At 45.3% G+C, this 22,170-nt stretch overlaps 1 protein-coding gene across 4 annotated transcripts in view; it reads left to right on the forward strand.

Moving 5' to 3' along the window:
- Positions 1–20,977, forward strand: part of ARHGAP39 (Rho GTPase activating protein 39) — a 330,726-nt gene extending 309,749 nt beyond the window's left edge. For all 4 annotated transcript variants that reach the window (XM_060775969.2, XM_060775968.2, XM_067467245.1 and 1 more), the window contains 5 exons: positions 437–510; positions 2,372–2,571; positions 5,894–5,985; positions 6,997–7,166; positions 8,396–20,977. In XM_060775969.2, coding sequence (XP_060631952.2) covers positions 437–510; positions 2,372–2,571; positions 5,894–5,985; positions 6,997–7,166; positions 8,396–8,590 — 731 coding nt within the window. In that variant the 3' untranslated portion in view covers positions 8,591–20,977. The remainder of the gene's footprint in view (positions 1–436; positions 511–2,371; positions 2,572–5,893; positions 5,986–6,996; positions 7,167–8,395) is intronic.
- Positions 20,978–22,170: the final 1,193 nt, after the last annotated feature.

Consider the following 22,170-nt stretch of genomic DNA (forward strand, 5'->3'; position numbering starts at 1 on the left):
GTTCCTGCCTGGCATAAGGGAGTTGGGCTGGATGGCATTGGGGTGTCTTTTATCTCTAGGATTCCTTGATTCTGAGTAGGTTTTGTTGCAATAGTGTAGATGGCAGCTGCAATGGGTGGCACAGTTGACGCTTGAGGGACCGCAATTGTCCCCTGGTGATTGGACCCCACCGTGGCATGTTGCAAGTACGTGCTCCTCGCCAGATTCGCTGCTGGAGCAAGCCTTCATCCAGGGCCTTCTCCAACCATGGGGGTATCTTCTCTGATTCTGCAAACCTGGCTTTGGAAGTGTTGCTCATGTTGCTTCCCTTTGGGGCGCTGCTGGGCTTTCTCTCCTTGCCCTCTTCCTCTTGGGGTGGCCCCTTGGGTTGTTGTCCTTGCACTGACTTGTCTCTCTGTCCCCCTTCCCTTTCTCTCTCTCTCTCTCTCTCTTTTAGGGGTGGCAATCAGCACTTATGCCAAGTATTGTTACAGCAAGCTCCAGAAAGCGGCCTTGACCGGAGCCAAGAAGGTATTTCCATTCTCAACCATTTGCAAGTGGGCTTCAAAAGTGTTGAATGTGTATTTGTCAGTACAAAATGTAAACAAGAGATGGCCTCCAGAGAAGTAAGGTGTTCTCTGTTAAGATGCACAGCTTTCGTCTCACTTACCTCTATGACCATCTTACCTTGAAGCCATGGGTTGCTTTATGCACTTCAAGACACATCAATGTCTCCTTCCCCCTTTTACTTGTCTGCATGGCATCCACCTCACCTGCTTTCTGCAGGCCTTGCAATTTGATAGACTTCTTTTTGGAGTAATGCTTCCCCCGTGTGGTCGCAGACTCCATTGCCATGGATTAAGATATATTATATACTCCTTTTTCAGCTGATGCTGGGATGTTTTCTATTTTTTTCTTTTTAAGTGAAGGTATTGTATGATCTTTTATTGTTTATTCGTTCAGTCACTTCCGACTCTTTTTTTATTGTGTCAGAAGTGACTTGGGAACATACTACAAGTCGCTGCTGGTGTGAGAGAATAGGCCGTCTACAAAGATGTTGCCCAGGGAACGCCCGAATGTGTTACTGCCCAGCTGGAAGGCTTCTCTCATGTCTCTGCAAGCTAGAGCTGACAGACAGAAGCTCAACCCGTCTTGTGGATTCGAACTGCCAACCATCAGGTCAGCAACCCAACCTTCAAGTCAGCAGTCCAGCCGGCACAAGGGTTGAACCCATTGCGCCGCCACGACTCTACCAACCTGCAATAGTCTAGTGGGAATGGGACCATCCTGGTCTCTGTAGGGCGTCTGGGAACAGCCACCAGAAAGGGCCATCTCTCCTGTTCCCACCAAAGGAGCTCGAGCAGGTGGTGGGACAGAGATAATAATACAGGGTTAGTCAAAATGAATAGGCCAATAAGAATATTAATTGTACCCGAATTGGCCTATTCATTTTGACTAACCCTGTACTAATTATGCTGATTTATAGATGGAGTTGGTCTTTGTGTTTTACTACACTGCTTCTTAAACTGTAGGTCGTAGGTATGGTTCTGAATGTTTCTAAAGTACTTACAAAACTAAAGTTCTGGTGGTGAAAACTAGGGGGCGCTGGTGCTTTGCTTCTACAGTATTGTTAAAGTTCTGGTGGTGAAAATTTCAGAACTCTAACAAAACTTTTGAAATTTTGTTATAAATGTCTGTTTCTAATTAGTTCTGTCATAACAACTGCTAATAACGAAATAATAACGAAAATTTTTAAGTCTTTTGAAAGACTTTTTAGCAAGACTTGCAAATGCTGGTTTATTATTTGTCAATACGGGGACATGAGAGACGCCTCCTACAGGATGGTAAAACATGTGGGCATCCCTTGGGCATCGTCCTTGCAGACAGCCAATTCTCTCACATCAGAAGCAACTTGCAGTTTTTCAAATCACTCCTGAGACGAAAAAAGCCAATGTTTGTTTTTTAATATACCTATTTTATATTTTATATACTTATATATCTGTGGTCATGAAAAATATTCTTGGCTGGAAAGGAGTCGCAGGGGGAAAAGGTTTTACCTGGACCCTCTTCATATTGTTGACCATATTTAACATACACACAAAAAGTACAATATAGGTGTATCTCTATCTATATGTGGCTTTTATGATTTGGTAAATCCTTTTAAATTTTATTTACATTTCCTCTATAGACCACAAAATCCCCATTTAGTCATAATGACAAACTTGCAAATACTCAAAGTTGTGAAAGGGAAACCCATGAAAGTCAAAGTCCCACTAAAATTAATACTGAGTCAGTGGCTGCTGGGTTTTCCACCTGTTGGGCTGCTCCATGGGCGCCAAGCCTTGTGTCAGCCATTTAATCCTGTGGTTACCCCCACTTGTGTCTCCTGTAGGGCCTGAAGAAGCCAAACATTGAAGAGATCCGCCATGCCAAGAATGCCGTCTTCAGCCCCTCCATGTTTGGCAGCTCCCTGCAAGAGATCATGAACATGCAGAAGGAGAGGTACCCCGACCGCCAGCTCCCCTGGGTCCAGACGAGGCTGTCCGAAGAGGTCCTGGCCCTCAACGGAGACCAGACCGAGGGCATCTTCAGGTGATCCTCCTCCCTCCACTCCCTTGTGGGCCTCCTTTCTCCTAAAAAGGTGGCTGGGCCGCTCCCAGTAGATGAATTCCAGGACCACCATTACCGACCCCTCAAAACAAACCCAGGCTGGTACTACTTATAGAATTATAGAGTTGGAAGAGACCTTGTGGGCCATCCAGTCCAACCTCATTCTGCCAAGAAGCAGGACAATCGCGTTCACCCCCAATAGATGGCCATCCAGCCTCTGTTTCAAAGCCTCCATTGTAGGAGCCTCCACCACACTTTGGAGAAGAGAGTTCCACTGCTGAACAGATCTTACAGTCTGGAAGTTCTTCCTAATGTTCAGGTGGAATCTCCTTTCCTGTCGTTTGAAGCCATTGCTCCATTGTGTCCTAGTCTTCAGGGCAGCAGAAAACAAGTTTGTTCCCTCCTCCCCATGACTTCCCTGCATATATTTATACATGGTTATCATCTCTCCTCTTAGTCTTCTCTTCATGCCCAGTTCTTTCAGCTGCTCCTCATAGGACTTGTTCTTCAGACCCTTGATCATTTTAGTCGCTCTCCTCTGGACACATTCCAGCTTAGTGTCAACATCTCTCTTCAATTATGGTGCCCAGAACTGGACACAGTATGGGATTTTGGTCTGTAAATAGGAGTCTAGAGTCTAGATCCAGGGAAGTCATGCTACCCCTCTATTCTGCCTTGGTTAGACCACACCTGGAATACTGTGTCCAATTCTGGGCACCGCAATCTATTTATTTAATTATTTCAGATTTCAGATATTTGTACCCTGCCCTTCTCACCACCTCGACTCAGGGTGGCTTCCAGCAACGATTTGATGCCTCCATGTGCACATAATAAAATATATAATAAAAGCCAACAATTACATACAGTTAAAACAGTTAAGGGAGATGTTGACAAGCTGGAACGTGTCCAGAGGAGGTTAGAGCACACCTGGAATATTGTGTCCAATTCTGGGCACCACAATTGAAGAGAGATATTGACAAGCAGGAATGTGTCCAGAGGAGGGCGACTAAAATGATCAAGGGTCTGGAGAACAAGCCCTATGAGGAGCGGCTTAAAGAGCTGGGCATGTTTAGCCTGAAGAAGAGAAGGCTGAGAGGGGACATGATAGCCATGTTTAACTATGTGAGAGGAAGTCATAGGGAGGAGGGAGCAAGCTTGTTTTCTGCTGCCCTGGAGACTAGGACGCGGAACAATGGCTTCAAACTACAAGAAAGGAGATTCCATCTGAACATGAGGAGGAACTTCCTGACTGTGAGAGCCGTTCAGCAGTGGAACTCTCTACCCTGAAGTGTGGTGGAGGCTCCTTCTTTGGAGGCTTTTAAACAGAGGCTGGATGGCCATCTTTTTGGGGTGCTTTGAACGCGATTGTCCTGCTTCTTGACAGAATGGGGTTGGACTGGATGGCCCATGAGGTCTCTTCCAACTCTAGGATTCTGTGATTCTATGTATATATGTTATGTCTAATGGCACTGAATGTTTGCTATGTATATGTGCATTGTAATCCACCCTGAGTCCCCTGTGGGGTGAGAAGGGTGGAATATAAATACTGTAGATAAATAAGTAAATATTGTGGGATTGTCTACTTTGATATTCTGGGTTATAAGGCTGTGTGGAAGGACCCTCACAGTAGTTCAGCAGTGGAACCACTTTTCTAAAGAGGTGATGGGAGCTCCTTCTCTGGACATCTTCCAAAAGAGTCTGCACATCTACCTGCTGGGGATGTTTGTTTGTTTATTTATTTATTTACGACATTTATATGCCGCCCTTCTCACCCTGGAAGGGGACTCAGAGCGGCTTACAAGATATATATAGATATAGATAAAGATACATAAATATACATACACACACGCACATACATACCATACAATATATTATATTTTTAGCATAGCACAATATCAGTATTATATATTACTATATTGCACTATACCAGTGGTTCTCAACCTTGCTAATGCCGTGACCCCTTAATGCAGTTCCATATGTTGTGGTGACCCCCAACCATAACATTGTTTTCGTTGCTACTTGATACCTGTCATTTTACTACTGTTATAAATTGTAATGTAAATATCCAATATGCAGGATGGATTTTCATTCACTGGACTAAATTGAGCACAAATACCCAATATGCCCAAATGTGAATGCTAGTGGGGTTGGGGGGAGGATTGATTTTGTAATTTGGGAGTTGTAGTTGCTGGGATTTATAGTTCACTTATAATCAAAGAGCATTCTGAACTCCACCAGCAATGGATTTAAACCAAACTTGGCACACAGAACTCCCATGACCAACAGAAAACACTGGAAGGTTTTGGTGGGCATTGACCTTGAGTTTGGGAGTTATAGTTCACCTATATCCAGAGGAGTGCTGTGGATTCATGCAATGATAGATCTGGACCAAACTTGGCACAAATACTCAATTTGCCCAAATGTGAACACTGGTGGAGTCTGGGGAAAATATAGACCTTGACATTTGGGAGTTGTAGTTGTTGGGATTTATAGTTCACCTACAATCAAAGAGCATTCTGAACCCCACCAACAATAGAATTGGGTCAAACTTCTCACACAGAATCCCAATGACCAACAGAAAATACTATGTTTTCTGATGGTCTTTGGCGACCCCTTTGACACCCCCTCACGTCCCCCTCAGGGGTCCCAACCCCCAGGTTGAGAAACACTGCACTATACCATTATATTGCAATATTATTAGTAATATTACATGTAATATAAAATATATAATATCATATTATTAGTAGTATTTTATATTGTATTACGTTATAATATTACAAATATTATATGTATATACAATATATTATATTATATTATATTATATTATATTATATTATATTATATTATGTTCCTGCTGGATATTCTGTGTTGAATAGAGGATCTGACCCAATGCTCCATGGGACCCCTTTCCAACTCTATTTTGTGTTCTGCCAGCCTCATTGTTTAACTTAAATTGCTTTCAGAATGGGCTGTGCGTACAGTTCGCTTCACACACTTTCCTCTCCTTTACCGTTTGTGCCCTCTCGTAGATTGTATCACAGCCTCAAAAAGGGGAATCTGAATGTAATTTCATGGTTGCATCGAAATGTCTTTTACGGCCAATTTAGCCCATATGCAGGAGCATCTCAGAGATGCATGGGGAAAAATAGATCCGCACGAAAACTGCTCAGCTGCTCTTCCTACATCAAAGGGAAGACATTGGCCTTGTTGTACAACTGGTATTAGTACAACTCTCTTCCCCTTTGGTTGTGTTGGGCTTCAATGCTTGCCAGCCCTCGCCAGTCCTGTCTTTGTTTCCTCCCAGGGTCCCTGGAGACATTGACGAGGTCAACGCCCTCAAGCTGCAGGTCGACCAGTGGAAGATCCCCACCGGCTTGGAAGACCCTCATGTCCCTGGTGAGGATATTTATTTATTTATCGAGTCATCAGCAACCAGTCAATTATATTACATTTCTAACAGAACAAAGCAAACAAAATGCAAAAAATACAAAATACAGAATACAAAATTTGTGAGTTTGGTAGTTGATTAAATGTCCTTTGAGCAGTATCTGGCCACTTGGAGTGCTTCTGGTGTTGCTGCAAGAAGGTCCTCCATTGTGCATGTGGCAGGGCTCAGGGTGCATTGCAGCAGGTGGTCAGTGGTTTGCTCTTCTCCACACTCGCATGTCGTGGATTCCACTTTGTGGCCCCATTTCTGAAGGTTGGCTCTGCATCTCGTGGTGCCAGAGCACAGTCTTCCAAGTCGCCCAGTCCTCTGTGTGCCCAGGGGGGAGTCTCTCATTTGGTATCAGCCATCAGTTCTGGGTTTGAGCCTGCCACTTTTGGACTCTCGCTTGCTGAGGTGTTCCAGCGAGTGTCTCTGTAGATCTTAGAAAACTATTTCTAGATTTAAGTCGTTGACGTGCTGGCTGATATGGCGAGGATGGCCACTGTTCATGTCTTCATAGAGTGGGACAAGGGGAGCGTGAGGCTGAGCGGAGAGAGGCACCCTCTTTGCTTTTGTCCGGACGGCATTTCGGGAGCTGATTTGGTGAAGTGGAAGCCATGGCAGGAGATCTTGCTGCTCCTTGGGATTTGTAGTGGTGTGCCTTCAAGTCATTTTGTACTTATGGTGACCCTCAGGGTCATCTATCATGGGGTTTTCATGGCAGAGGTATTTTGCCTTTGCCTCCTTCCTCTTAACTGTCTTACCACAATTATAGTGTTATGATTCCACATTAACTGTCAATGCTGTATCCTGTGGAATAGGAGCCCCCACTGGCACAATGGGTTATACCTTTGTGCTGGCAGAACTCCTGACCAAAAGATTGGTGGGTGGGCTCCTGTCAGCTCTAGCTTCCCGTGCGGGGACATGAGAGAAACCTCAGCACCCTCTTTTCTCTCCCATCTCCCCTCTCCACCTCCCAGCCTCCCTCCTGAAGCTCTGGTACCGAGAACTGGAGGAGCCCCTGATCCCCCACGACTTCTACGAACAGTGCATCACTCACTACGAGAACCCCGAAGCCGCGATCGCCGTCGTCCACTCCCTGCCCAGGATCAACAAGATGGTGCTCTGCTACCTCATCCGTTTCCTCCAGGTAGGAAACAGACCCAAGGGCGGCTCCAGACATGGGGCCCAAAGGATGTTCTTGGGCTCTGACAACTACAGATGAATAACATCACATTACATAGCAAACAACATAATACATACCAGGTGTAATGTAACAAGGTTATTTATTTATTTATTGTGTCAGGAGCAAACCAAACAGTTGTATTGCATTTTTAACAAACAAACAAACAAACAAAACACAAAGTTTGCAAGCTTGGTAGTTGATTAAATGTCTCTTTACAGAAACTTTGCTTTCTGTCTAAGCTCTCATTATCAGCTCTCTCTGAGCTCTCGTTATTTTCTGCACCTGAGAAATCATCTTCAGACAGTTGTTCTGAGAAAAGCTGTGAAGGGCCTCTCCCAAGAATGTGGCCTTGTGAATCTTCCGGAAACAGCTCAGGCCTCTTATTTGAGCTTAACTCAGGCCCAAGCAAACTCTCACCCCCAAAGGAACATCATCCCCATTCTCATCAGGAACATGTGCATGAACATCAGAGACAATCACAGGTTGAATAAGCTGACATATAACAATTTCACCACATAATCACTGCAAATTCTGTGTCATTTTTTTTGCCAAAATACAGGCCGTGATCATTATGTGAAGCTCTAAAAAAAGTTCTAGTATTGCAGTTTATAAAAAGAACCAAAATAGCAACAACAACAAAAGAGAAACACAATAAATGTAGAGAAATTGAGCGCATACCTATTTTTTTTCTATGAGTCCCACACCTTTTTTAATTCACTTCTTGCAATGCAAACCCCACAGTCTTTTAAACCAGTTCTCGCAGTCCAAGCCCCGTGATGAACAAAATTATGGTGAATTGAGGTGAATTACGGCATTGAGCCCCCGGTGGCGCAGTGGGTTAAAGCGCTGAGCTGCTGAGCTTGTTGATCGAAAGGTCGCAGGTTCGATACCGGGGAGCGGCGTGAGCTTCCGCTGTCAGCCCTAGCTTCTGCCAACCTAGCAGTTCGAAAACATGCAAATGTGAGTAGATCAATAGGTACCGCTCCGGCGGGAAGGTAACGACGCTCCATGCAGTCATGCCGGCCACATGACCTTGGAGGTGTCTACGGACAACGCTGGCTCTTCGGCTTAGAAATGGAGATGAGCACCACACCCCAGAGTCAGACATGACTGGACTTAATGTCAGGGGACTACCTTTATCTTTACCTTTTTACGGCATCTCAGCAGTCCAATTATGTCTCCTCTTTCCCCAGGTGTTTGTGCAGCCCGGCAACGTGGCGGTCACCAAGATGGACGTCAACAACCTGGCCATGGTGATGGCCCCCAACTGCCTCCGCTGCCAGTCGGACGACCCACGGATCATTTTTGAGAACACCCGCAAGGAAATGTCCTTCATCCGGGTGCTGATCCAGCACCTGGACACGAGCTTCATGGAGGGGGTCCTATAGCACCGGTGCGGACGGAACCAGGGCGGAACGGGACCCCTTCCCTCCAAGCCCCGCCTCCCCCTCCACCCCCCCAGCCAGTGAGTCAGCGAGAACTGTTTTTGACGCAGCAAAGGGAAACATCCTCGTCGGGTGGCCTTGCCTGCCTCCGCCTCCTCCTCCTCGCCTCGGTGCGCCCGATGTCGCAGAGGAAGAAACTGTGGTGCTCTCGTTCAGACAGACGTCTTCTGGCCAGGACATCCAGTGGGACATTCCTCTCTGTGGCAGGACTAGCATTCCTCACAAGGAGAAATTGAATCAGTGACCAGCCTGGGAGACTTCAGGTGAACTGTCAAGTTGAGGGGGTCGGAGGGTTGGGGAGGGGGAGGAAGCCGTGAGCCCCCTCTCCCTCGTTCCTGACTCAATTTCCCATCCGCTTTCCTGGGGAGAGGCTGCTAGATTCCAGGGTTGGGGGGCAAAGGCAAGGGGGTGCTGAGTGGGGTTGGCTTTTAAGATGGAAGCCAGATCCTGTCGGGTCAGGGTTGCATGCCGTTACCTTCCCAAGGAAAATGAAGGAGCCTCCTTGGGCCAAGCCCTGCTAGCGGAGACCCTCCGGAAGAGGTGGTAGTGGTGGTGGTGGGGGACATCGGGTTCCCAATGGGGCATTCCAGGTTGGACTTGGAGCGGCCACATCTCCATCACCGGTGTGCCAGGCTGTCTCCGAGGGCCCGACGAAATGCAGCAGACGCAAGCGCTGCTCCCTCACGGCCCCCGTTAACTGTTTCCCTCTCTTGTTCCAGCACATTCACTGCCAGAAGGGGCCAATCCATGCCCCTTGCCCCCTCTTTCTCCCTCTTTCTCTCTTGAAACCCACACAAATGGACAATATACTAATAGGCTCCAACAGCGTCTACTTAAGGTTTCAGAATTGGCTGAACGTGGTCGGTGGAAGGTCCCTGGGCACCCCTTTCCTTGCTTGCCTTGCCAAAATGACATATCGTTAACATACGGACCCACAGGAGCCACTTCTTTGTTGTCTGTAGCCTCATTCAGAATGGTTGGTCAAAACTGGGCCTAGTTGCACAAATTGGGTGGGTGGAGGAGGCCAGAAGAGACCCCAGCCTCCTCATTTGGCCTCCAGATTCCTGCAGATGTGCTTGCACTTTACAGTTTACCACGTAAGGAGTGATTAAATCATCCGCAGGAGATATTCTCACCCAGATTGATGCCAAGCTATGGCAAGATTCCTGCTCTGCTCTGAACCACAAGGTTAGAATTGATATAGATTCTGGGTTGTTATAGGTTTTTCGGGCTGTATGGCCATGTTCTAGAAGCATTCTCTCCTGACGTTGTGAGGATGCTTTGCCACAGATGCAGGCGAAATGTCAGGGGAGAATACTACTAGAGCAGTGGTTCTCAACCTGTGGGTCCCCAGATGTTTTGGCCTTCAACTCCCAGAAATCCTAACAGTTGGTATACTCGGGGGTGAGAAGGGCGGGGTATAAGTAATTGAAATAAATAAAAATATACTGGCTGGGATTTCTGGGACTTGTAGGCTAAAACACCTGGGGACCCACAGGTTGAGAACTACTGTTCTAGAGCATGGCCATACAGCCCAAAAAACCTACAACATCCCAGTGATTCCATGAAAACCTTTGACAATACATGGAGACAGGTTCCTTTCCCTGGTGATGTTCATTTCTTTGGAGCAGTGGTTCTCAACCTGTGGGTCACCAGATGTTTTGGCCTTCAACTCTCAGAAATCCAAACAGGTGGTAAACTGAGTGGGATTTCTGGGAGTTGTAGAGCAAAACACTTGGGGACCAAGAGGTTGAGAACCATTGCTTTAGGACAATGCTTTCCAAACTTTGGTCCTCCAAGAGTGTTGGGCTTCAGCTGCTGGAACATCAGATGGTTGGCCAAATCAGCTAAGGCAGTGGTTCTCAACCTGGGGTCCCCAGATGTTTTTGGCCTATAACTCCCAGAAATCCCAGTCAGTTTACCAGCTGATAGGATTTCTGGGAGTTGAAGGCCAAAAACATCTGAGGACCCCAGGTTGAGAACCACTGAGCCAAGGCTTCCAAGAGTTGAAAACATCATCTGGAGGGCCAGAGTTAGGGAATTCCTGCTTTAGGATTATTCTCTGCAAGGACCCCAACATCTTTTCAACTGGGAGAGTTAATGACAAGTGAATATCCTTTCCCAAGGCTGTCAAGTGAGGGAACCCCCAAAACACCTGGGAAAGTAGACTTCCCACTCTTGAGCCATCTCTTCAGCTATCTATGGCCTCCCAAGCAAGACAAATGCATAAGGAAAGTTGCGAGGGAAGTGGGATGAAAGAACATTTTCCTGAAATGCTTCCTCTCAGCTGTGAAAAGTATCTTAATTTGTTCCTCTTCAAGATATTTCTCCTCTGTGTTGGTCTGCATTATAGTGTCTTCTTGGACTTCTGGTTTTTCTTTCTGAGATGAGTTTGCTTTTGATAACCTGCCACACATCCGTTTCAGCCCATAATTTCCATCAGTAAGTGCATCTCTGCAAAACATTTGGGGATATCTCTGAGGAGGGGCTGTACGTAAACCCCTCCTATGAAGTCCTCTCGCAAGTAGAACATTTCATGTAAGGTGTATAAAGCCAAAGCGAGATTTGGGATTCAGAAGATTGTTTTATTCCAGGAAGGCTGATTTTCCTCCCAGATTTTTCACCTCTCATTATATAATGAGAGGTGGAAAGGAGACATTGCATCCCACAGCCTTCCTTTTAGTAAACCTTACTTCTGACGGCATTGAGCATCCTCTCAGAAAGTTGGGCAGATACCAGCACCGTGCACTGGCCTTCTGAACAAGGGTTAGTAGAGAGAATGGCTTAACCAGATGAGCCCAGTCTTGTTCCTTCTGGCCAGTTCTTACTCCTAGATGAGGCAGGACAATGGGGATCAGATGCAGAGAGTGTCCATCCTTCCTCAGGTGACCCATTGCTTCTTCTTGAGTCCCTTGAAGGCCTGCTTCTTCTACAACTCCGACGTTTGTTCAGCTTTACTTTGCACTGGAGAGCTCCTTGGTTGTCCTCCTGCCCTTGTTGGTAGGCTTTTCTCATTGCTTAGAGCAGTGATTCTCAACCTGTGGGTCCCCAGATGTTTTGGCCTTCAAGTCCCCAAAATCCTAACAGTTGGTAAACTGGTTGAGTACCACTGGCTTAGAGAGAAGTAGGGTGGCCAGTCCTCCAGCAGAGCTTCCAGACCGATCATTTTGCTGTAGAGCGGGAGCCTCCTCCAAGCCGCTTCGGAGGGTTTTCTGCCCATGCTCAAGTTCCGGACCTTCCAAAGAGTGGCCATTTGGGGGCACTCCATGTGGCATCCCAGAGAAAGTGCCTTTTCTTCCCACAGCAAGCCACAGGAGAGAGGAAGCCCTGCCTTTTCCCTGGCCAGGCAGAGCGCCGCGTGGCCCGCTTCATTTCCAGAAGGGCTCTCTCCTTCTGATGCTTCCTGAACTTCAAGAGCACCATTCCTTCCCTTGGCAAGACCTTGGGCTGCACTACGAATTCAGGACTCCCAAGCATCCTTTGAGCCGTCCCATCTGACATCCCATTTGGTCCGTGTCACAGACTTAGAGTCAAACAACATTAGAGTGTGTCTGAGATGGAAAGTGTTAGTAATGAGAAGGAACACCCAAATGAGAGGAAAACACTTTTGCCTGTGTCGACTTGGAAGGACGTAATCCTTCTTCTGAGTACAAAGTCCTTTTTTCGCACATTGAATTTGGTTTGCAGCAATAAGAGAAAGCTGTGCACAAAGGGGGAGGGGGAAGGAAGAGAGAAAGAAACCTTTTCAAAGCAGCTGAGAAAGTAGGATGGCAGAGGACAGTATTGGTAAAACTTTGGGGTGAAAACTACAGAGTAATTTTGTCAGCTAGGATTAAAGGATCTGTGTGGAAAGAGGTTGCCATTGCAAACTGGAACAGAAAGGAGGATCTGCTGGAGATTTAGCTGGAAGATTTGGAGAGAAGGATGGAGCACAAGGGTATAGCTGGGGAGGGGCTCAGGAGGAGGACGTTTCCCCCCAAATAATTTTTATTTGCCTTCTCCGTGACATTTTCCTTCCCTCTCCAGATTTCTAAGGAGATATTGGAAATGATTTATGCATAGAGTTCTTCTGTTTGCAAGTGTTGGAGTTTTGCATGTAGAGGCCTTTTGAAGGAAGGAAGAGAGGGAAAGACCAAAAGACCAGCCCTTTTCCACCCATGATAATCCGAGGGATGTTAAAAGTTGCCAGGTGGTACTTCTTTCATGAGCGAAGATCAGTGGTTATCCAAAAGCTGTCTTCAGGCACCTTGTGCCAAGCTGTGGCCTGCTTATTTCATCCAGCGTCCAAATGTGATCCAGTTTGGGGAAGAATTACGTAAGAAAATTTGACCGGATGGGGATTGTGCACAATTTAAGGTCCTTCTTCCATGAGCAAAGGTCAGCAGTTATCCAAAAGCTGTCTTCGGGCATCTTATGCCAAGCCTTGGCCTGCTTGTTTCATCCAGCGTCCAAATGTGATCCGGTTTGGGGAAGGGTCACATAAGGAAATTTGACCGGATGGGGATTGTGCACAATTTAAGGTCCTTCTTCCATGAGCGAAGGTCAGCAGTTATCCAAAAGCTGTCTTCGGGCACCTTGTGCCAAGCTGTGGCCTGCTTGTTTCATCCAGCGTCCAAATGTGATCCGGTTTGGGGAAGGGTCATGTAAGGAAATTTGACCGGATGGGGATTGTGCACAATTTAAGGTCCATCTTAAAGGCAGTAATTGCACCAGTAATTGAGAAAGACTCTTTGATAAGGCAACAGGAAAAGAGGGAAAGCGCATTGCAGGCTGATAGGTTCCAGCAAGAAAGCCACGGCTGTTCTGAGTCCGCAAGTCCAGAGGTGGGCAGATATTTCCTTACTTGCTTACTTTACTTTTATCTTACCTGTCTCCTGATAGAATCAATTTTGGGGCTCAAGGTGGCTATACGATAGATATATAGCCTTTGCTAGAGGGAGGTCTGTCATCTGTGGGGTCACTTAATCAGCTCAGCGGCCATTCACAACATACCCAAGCAATTCTTTGGCACACAGACGAGGAATCAGCTGAGTTGGAAACTCCTGGTTTAATTCATTGACTCCTCGAAATATGTTTCTCCTGGATAATGTTTTCTTTTCTCCAAGTTTATCAAGGGTTTTCTGCCCCCAGTCTCCTCCTGACCAGTAAATATATATATATTATATAGTGATATAAGGAAAGCTAATGTTCCATTATGAAGTTGCTAACACAAAGAAATTTAATCCAGAGGTGTATATTGTTTCATTTGCCCATTGAGAGCGGCTCTTTATTTATATGACTTTTCTGCTATTTATTTTGTTGCTGCCTTCAAAAAATTATTCTCCTTCTCAATCTGACACACACACACACACACACACACACACACACACATATATATATATATTCCTTACTTCTTGGTGATATATATAGTCCTTACTTCTTGGTGATATATATATTCCCTACTTTTTGGAGATAGAGCTTTCTAACTGGGATTAAAAGATTAAGCACCACCTAAGTATTGTCTGTATCACCGCAATCTGGTATTTTCTACAGACAAAAGCTTTCAACTCCTACAAGAATCTATCTGTCTATCTATCTATCTATCTATCTATCTATCTATCTATCTATCTCAGTGTTTCTCAACCTTCCTTAAGCCGTGACCCCTTAATACAGTTCCTCATGTTGTGGTGACCCCCAACCATAACATTATTTTTGTGGCTACTTCATCACTGTACTTTTGCTCCTGTTATGAATCGTAATGTAAACATCTGATATGCAGGATGCCTTTTCATTCACTGGACCAAATTTGGCACAAATACCAATATGCCCAAATTTGAATAGGGATTGATTTTGTCATTTGGGAGTTGTAGCTGGGATTCATAGGTAACTTACAACCCAAGAGCATTCTGAACTCCACCAAAGGTGGAATTGAGCCAAACTTGGCACAAAGAACTCCCATGGCCAACCGAAAATATTGGAAAGATTTGGAGGGCATTGACCTTGAGTTTTGGAGTTGTAGTTCACCTACATCCAGAGAGCAAACCATGATGGATCTGGACCAAACTTGGCATAAATACTCAATATGTACAAATGTGAACACCAGTGGCATTTGGGGGGGGGGAGGGGGGAGGAATAGACCTTGATATTTGGGAGTTGTAGTTGCTGGGATTCATAGTTCACCTACAATCAAAGAGCATTCTGAACCCCACCAGTGATAGAATTGGGCCAAACTTCCCACACAGAACCCTCATGCTTTGAAGGGACTCTCTGGGTCAAGCCTACTTCCAGTCTCGCATGCTCTCCCTTTCCTGCCATGCGCTGAGCATGCCTGCTCTCCCCTCCCCGCTTGGAGTCTCAGAATCAGGCCGGCTGAGAGACCAGCCATTCACAGCGGAGGAGGGCTTTTGGTGGGAGGATTTGCCATCTGTTTCCAAAATGGAAGAGAAGGACAGGTGGAGAGATCTTCAGCCTTCTCTGCCACAGGGGTTCCTAAGACCATCAGAAATATGTGTTTTCTGATGGTCTTTGGTGAATCTCTCCCTCTGAAACCCCTTCATGACCCCCCCCCCCGGGGTCCTGACCCACAGGTTGAGAAACGCTGATATATAGAAACGCAGATAGATAGATAGATAGATAGATAGATAGATAGATAGATAGATAGATAGATAAATGCTCTGTGCATAATGAGTACCTTAAAAACAAAAGAACCCATGAACGAAATCACACCAAATTTGGCAACAAAATGTCTCACAACACAAGGAGTGACCATCACTCAAAAATTATGATTTTGTCATTTGGGAGTTGTAGTTGCTGGGATTTATAGTTCACCTATAATCAAAGAGCATTCTGAACTCCATCAACAATGGAATTGAACCAAACTTGGCACACAGAACTCTCATGACCAACAGAAAATATTAGAAGGGTTTGGTGGGCATTGACCTTGAGTTTTGGAGTTGTAGTTCACCTACATCTAGAGCAGTGGTTCTCAACCTGGGGTCCCCAGATGTTTTTGGCCTACAACTCCCAGAAATCCCAGCCAGTTTACCAGCTGTTAGGGTTTCTGGGAGTTGAAGGCCAAAAACATCTGAGGCTCCCAGGTTGAGAACCACTGATAGAAACCAGCACTTTCTCGTTACCTTATTTTCCAGATCACAAGACTGGGTCACAGCAATGCGTGGCAGGGGATAGATAGATAGTTTATAAAATAGAGAACCAGAGACAAACAAAGGGAGAGGGAATTTATCATTGACTTGGACTTCCTCCCTTCCCTTCTGTTATCCTCATTAGATTGTCGATTTATTGTCCACTACCAAAAACCCTCACATCAATGTATACAAATCAGGTTTCTTCAATTTTGGTATCTCTCTCTCCACTTTGGTGGAATGAGACAACTTGGTCCATTTTCTGGGACATTTGCTAATAGTTTTGTGGCATTTGATTGACAAATTTATTATTTTTGTATTGCTACCGCATCAAATCTAAAGCTGGAGAGACCTGCGATTCTGTGTGTGGTTCGCTTTTACATCAGTGGATGATGGACCATACACCAACATCTCTGGGCAGACAGTGCGCTAGGGAGCAACCAAATCAAGGGGCTGCCAATATATATCCACGTCCTTGGAAATCAAAGTGGGATCCCATTGGCTCCAAACTGGTTTGTTCTGGAAGGATATGTCAGTCCTTCCTTTTGCCTTCCTCTTGCCATATCTCTGCTTTGGTCCCATCCTTCCAGAATCTTTTGCAATCAATAAACAGGATTTAACAGGAGTGCAGCTTAGAGAATGCACTCTTCTGTGATGCAAGCAATGGCCTATCAGTGTCCAGATTGAAATGGTCCAAGGGTTTAATTGTAGCAGGAGTCATTCCTTTCATTTGGGACCCTACCTGAGCAAAGAACCGAATATATCCAAGTGCCTTAACACCTGAATGGCCCGTTACTTGCCACTGACAAAGCTACAGCCTGAGCCATTCACGTTTGTGGATCGTGTTTCCTTTGAAGGATTGGTGCATAGAATGATGAAATCCAAATAAATTCATGTTTTTGGTGTATTTGGAGCAGAATAATAGAGGCACCTTGGGTTTTTTCTCTCTCCCTTGTCTCACTTGGAAATAGATATTACCATTTGTCTGAATTCCCATAGCTTAAGTACAGTAGACATTTTCATTTATGGACAGTCCAATATGATGTCACTGCAAATAAACAATGTAAAATAAAGATTTGGAGGAAACACAGTACGTCTGACCTCAATAGAGGAGGAAGAGGTAGAGGAATGTAGCACAGAGAGGTTTCAGTGGTTTGTGATATTTCCTGCGTGGCAGAGTGGGGTTGGACTGGATGGCCCTCTGGTCTCTTCCAACCTAATGGTTCTTTCCAAAGGTCCCCCATGTAATGGGTCTTGCATGATCAGTATGAGCCTAGTGGCACTCCTTTCATCACCAGAGGTGGGGAAATAGTTCCAGTAACTTTGGTGGAGAAATAGAATGATGGAAACCATCAGGAGATGGCTCACATCAAAGCAGTAACTTTGGTGGAGAAACAAAAGGATGGAAACCATCAGGAGATGGTTTACATCAAAGCAGTAACTTTGGTGGAGAAATGGAAGGATGGAAACCATCAGGAGATAGTTTACATCAAATCATGAATTTTGGTGGAGAAATGGAAAGATGGAAACCATCAGGAGATGGTTCACATCAAAACAATAACTTTGGTGGAGAAATGGAAGGATGGAACCATCAAGTGATGGCTCATATTAAAGCAGTAACTTTGGTGGAGAAATGGAAGGATGGAAACCATCAGGAGATGGCTCACATTAAAGCAGTAACTTTAGTGGAGAAACAGAAGGATGGAAACCATGAGGAGATGGTTTACATCAAAACAGTAACTTTGATGGAGAAATGGAAGGATGGAACCATCAAGAGATGGCTCACATTAAAGCAGTAACTTTGGTGGAGAAATGAAAGGATGGAAACCATCAGGAGATGGTTCACATCAAAGCAGTAACTTTGGTGGAGAAATGGAAGGATGGAAACCATCAGGAGATGGTTCACATCAAACCAGTAACTTTGGTGGAGGAAAAAAAGGGTGAAAACCATTAGGAGATTATTCCCATCAAACAAATAACTTTGGTGGAGAAATGGAAAGGTGAAAGCCATCAGGAGATGGTTCACAACAAACCAATAATGTCGGTGGAGAAATAGAAGGGTGGAAACCATTGGGAGATAGCTCACATCAAACCTATATCTTTGGCAGAGATATGGAAGGATAGAAAACCATCAGGAGATGCTTCACATCAAACCCACTAACCCACTATCCCAGGGTCAATTCAGGTCTGAGAATGGTGCCATTCTCAGACTTGAGGTGATCCGGAGATAGTAGGCTGGTGGGATTTGAGAGGGGGACAACTCTCCTGCACCCACCTTTTGACATATCAGGATCCGAAGAAGACGACCTAATGTTAGGAGGATAGAAGAAATGCAAGAAAATTCCTTGACCATAGGTTTAATCATGCATAGACCAGTAGCAAAGTTGTCAATAAGCCACATCCCTGCCTTTGCTGTAAGCACTCTCTGGGTTCAAATACACCAAAACTGTGTTTCTCAAAGCACCTTTTCCCAATGTCATTTCCACATCTGAAACTGTTGGCTCAGTGGAACCACCCAGATCTGTCAGTTGGTGAGATAAGGCTGTAATGCATACAGAATATGGATAATGAAGACAAGTTATTTTCCAAATCAAGGGGAGGCAGAATTCAACCGGGGCACTGCAGACCCAGTTCTGTGGAAAGATGGTTGATGCACATAAATGTCATACTTGACAGGGCAGAGATGACTGCCTGAAGCTGTCCCACATTGTGTTTGGTAGGATATTGTCCAGTATGCAATACATTGCTCTTTCTGGAGGGGAAAATGCTATAAGGTTTAGCCTGTCAGCCTATTGACCTGGTGTTGTGGAAACCTTGCCTTTTACCAGCACATGAAAAGGTGACCATGCACATCAATCATTGGGATACACAAGATTGATAAATGGAAGACTGAGATTCTAGATTTGACCCTTAGCTAAGAGACTACCTAAGTTGTGTCACTAAGATTGCAATATCAGGCCCATAAGTAGTCTTCCAGGTAGGATACGAAGCTAGAATGACCTCTGCAACTGAGCAGGAAAGCAAACACAACAAATAATAACTTTGACCAAAGGCCCCACCAAGTCCCAGCACTGCTTTCAGTCCAACCTACCTACTTGAGCAATATCTAAGGCAGTGATTCTCAATTTGTGGATCCCCAGATGTTTTGGCCTTCAACTCCCAACAGCTGGTAAACATCAGATGCATAACTTTAGTGGAGAAATTGAAGGATGGAACCATCAGGAGATGGTTCACATCAAAACAGTAACTGTTAGAGAAATGGAAGGATGGAACCATCAAGAGATGGCTCACATTAAAGCTGCAACTTTGGTGGAGAAATGGAAGGATGGAAACCATCAGGAGATGGTTCACATCAGATGCATAACTTTAGTGGAGAAATGGAAGGATGGAGCCATCAAGAGATGGCTCACATTAAAGCTGCAACATTGGTGGAGAAATAGAAGGGTAGAAACCATCAAGAGATGGTTCATATCAAGCCCATAATTTTGGTGGAGAAATAGAAGGATGGAAACCACCAGGAGATGGTTTACATCAAATAATGTATTTTGGTGGAGAAATGGAAGGATGGAAACCATCAGGAGATGGTTCACATCAAAACAGTAACTTTGGTGGAGAAATGGAAGGATGGAACCATCAAGTGATGGCTCATATTAAAGCAGTAACATCGGTGGAGAAATGGAAGGATGGAAACCATCAGGAGATGGTTCACATCAGATGCATAACTTTAGTGGAGAAATGGAAGGATGGAGCCATCAGGAGATGGTTCACAACAAAACAGTAACTTTGGTGGAGAAATGGAAGGATAGAACCATCTGTCCCCAGGCTAGCCAAAACACCTGGGAACACACAGGTTGAGGACCACTGACCCAAGGTATACGTTGTAATCTTTATCTGAGATCTATTTGACCAGCGCAGCATGGAGACAGAGCCTGTTTCTTGTTTAAGAGGATGTTCTTGAGGTCTGGTGTTGTATGTAGCCATAACTTCTGGATGGTGGCCCTGGGTGCACAATATTGCAGTTACAACATTTTTAGCATAGCATAAATGGCAGAGCTCAGCAAAATACAGTACTGGCCATGGATTAGACGTCAGCTGTTACCATAATGGGATGGATTTGTAATTATTACATCATGCCAACATCCTGACGCACCCCCAATTCTGACTCACCAGGATTGGGACACTCGAGACTCACATTTCCACCTTCTCTAATGATATTCATTGCGACAGAAGTAGAATCAGTGTCACAAATCCTCCTCACATTAGAGATGGCTCATAGGGAGGGAATGGAAACATCAATCTGCTGAGTCCCAGTTGAACGGAGAATAGATGCCCACCACTTGCGGTGGCTGCTGTGTGGTACAGAAGGTTGGCCGGACTGTTATGATCCCTGCGCATTCCCTGCGCTATTGAGCATGTATGGAACATGACTGCAACCCAGTTACAGATGCCTCACTCTAAGTAACACACTTGTAACTGTGATCAAGAATTCCAGGTCAGGTTTTCCCTCCATGGCTCATGCCACTCCATGATGCTGTCAACAAGCCCTGTATGAATAGGATAATACCTTTTAGTGTCACTGGAAGTCATGGCAGGTATTCATAAGACAGGTTCCAGGAAGGCAAGAACTGTGGGTTAGGATACAACCTATTTTTGCATCAACTTTGTCACCTCTTTCCCAACTTGGGTTTCGCTCAGAACTCCAAATGTCTTAAAAACGCCAGCATTGAAAACTATTTGGGTGTAAACAATCAGTAGAGGACCTTTCCCCCGTTCCCACATTGGTTTTTTCTTTTATTTTCGAATTATATGTGTGTAAGTAAATCAGGAAGTCGTGTGAAACTACTGGACTCAGATCAATGGAACACAAGGCGATGTTATGGTCAGGGCGGGCGAGCAATACCATTTTGGGTTTTCCTTGTCTTCTCCTGTCTTCAAAAAACTCTGACCCCTCCGCCCCACATTCCGGGGTGTTTCCTTTGGACAATCACCTCACGCACTGGGCAAGCGGCAAGCAAGGTGGGCGGTCAGTGGCTCGTACTTCTGCGAGGCGGGGCGGAGAAGGGGCACGTCCAGAGCGCCGCGGGCCTCCGGGACAAGCGAAAGGGGCAACCTACTGTGTAACGTTGTCTGACTAACTCTTGTAATTATGAAGCATGGAAATGTAGATGCAACTCCATGTTGTGTGAATAAAAGATGAATATGGACATCCTCTGGAGGACGCTTTGTGCTTGATTATAGTAATCGTGGTGCCCAAATGTGTGACTTTGCCCTGGTCCATCCAGCCTTGTTCTCCAGGGTGCAAGGTCTGCACTCTACCAGTCTACCTGGAAGACTGATAAAAAGCAATCCTCACACAGCATTATTACACTGGAATTCACGGCCACAATCTTTGTTCTTCTCCAAAACCCTCACCACCATCACCTCCTCCACCACTACCATCTCGTCTTCCTCTACCACCACCAACCACCTCCACCATCAGCTCCTCCTCCTCCACTACCACCTCATCTTCCACTACCATCACCAACCACCTCCTCTACCAGCTCCTCCACCACCACCACCACTAGCTTTTCCTCCTCTACTAAGCAGTGCTACTATTAAGTGGATCTGTAATTGGTTAAGTAAGAAAGAAGTGACTTAAAGAGTGCCATAAAGAGAGTTCAGCCCTGGGCTCAAGACTGTTCAGCATCTTGATTAATGACTTAGATCAGTGTTTCTCAACCTTCCTAATGCCGCGACCCCTTAATACAGTTCCTCATTTTGTGGTGAACCCCAATCATAACATTATTTTCATTGCTACTTCATAACTGTAATTTTGCAACTGTTATGAATCATAAATATCTGTTATGCAGGATATATTTTCATTCACTAGACCAAATTTGGCACAAATACCTGATATGCCCAAATTTGAATACTGGCGAGGTGGGGATTGATTTTGTCATTTGGGAGTTGTAGTTGCTGCAATCTATAGTCCACCTACAATCAAAGAGCATTCTGAACTCCACCAACGATGGAATTGAACCAAACTTGGCACACAGAACTCCCATGATCAACAGAAAATACTGGGTTTGGTGGCCATTGACCTTGAGTTTTAGAGTTGTAGTTCACCTACATCTAGAGAGCACCGTGGACTCAAACAATGATGGATCAGGACCAAACTTGGCACGAATACTTCATATGCCCAAATGTGAACACTGGTGGGGGTTGGGGAAAATAGACCTTGACATTTGCAAGTTGTAGTTGCCAACAGAAAATACTGGAAGGGTTTGGTGGGCTTTGACCTTGAGCTTTGGAGTTGTACTTAACCTACACCCAGAGAGCACGGTAGACTCAGACAATGATGGATCTGAATCAATCTTGGCACAAATACTCAATATGCCCAAATGTGAACTATGGGGGAGTTTG

This window comes from Anolis sagrei, chromosome 4 (assembly GCF_037176765.1).
Source record: "Anolis sagrei isolate rAnoSag1 chromosome 4, rAnoSag1.mat, whole genome shotgun sequence".
Taxonomy (NCBI): Eukaryota; Metazoa; Chordata; class Lepidosauria; order Squamata; family Dactyloidae; genus Anolis; species Anolis sagrei.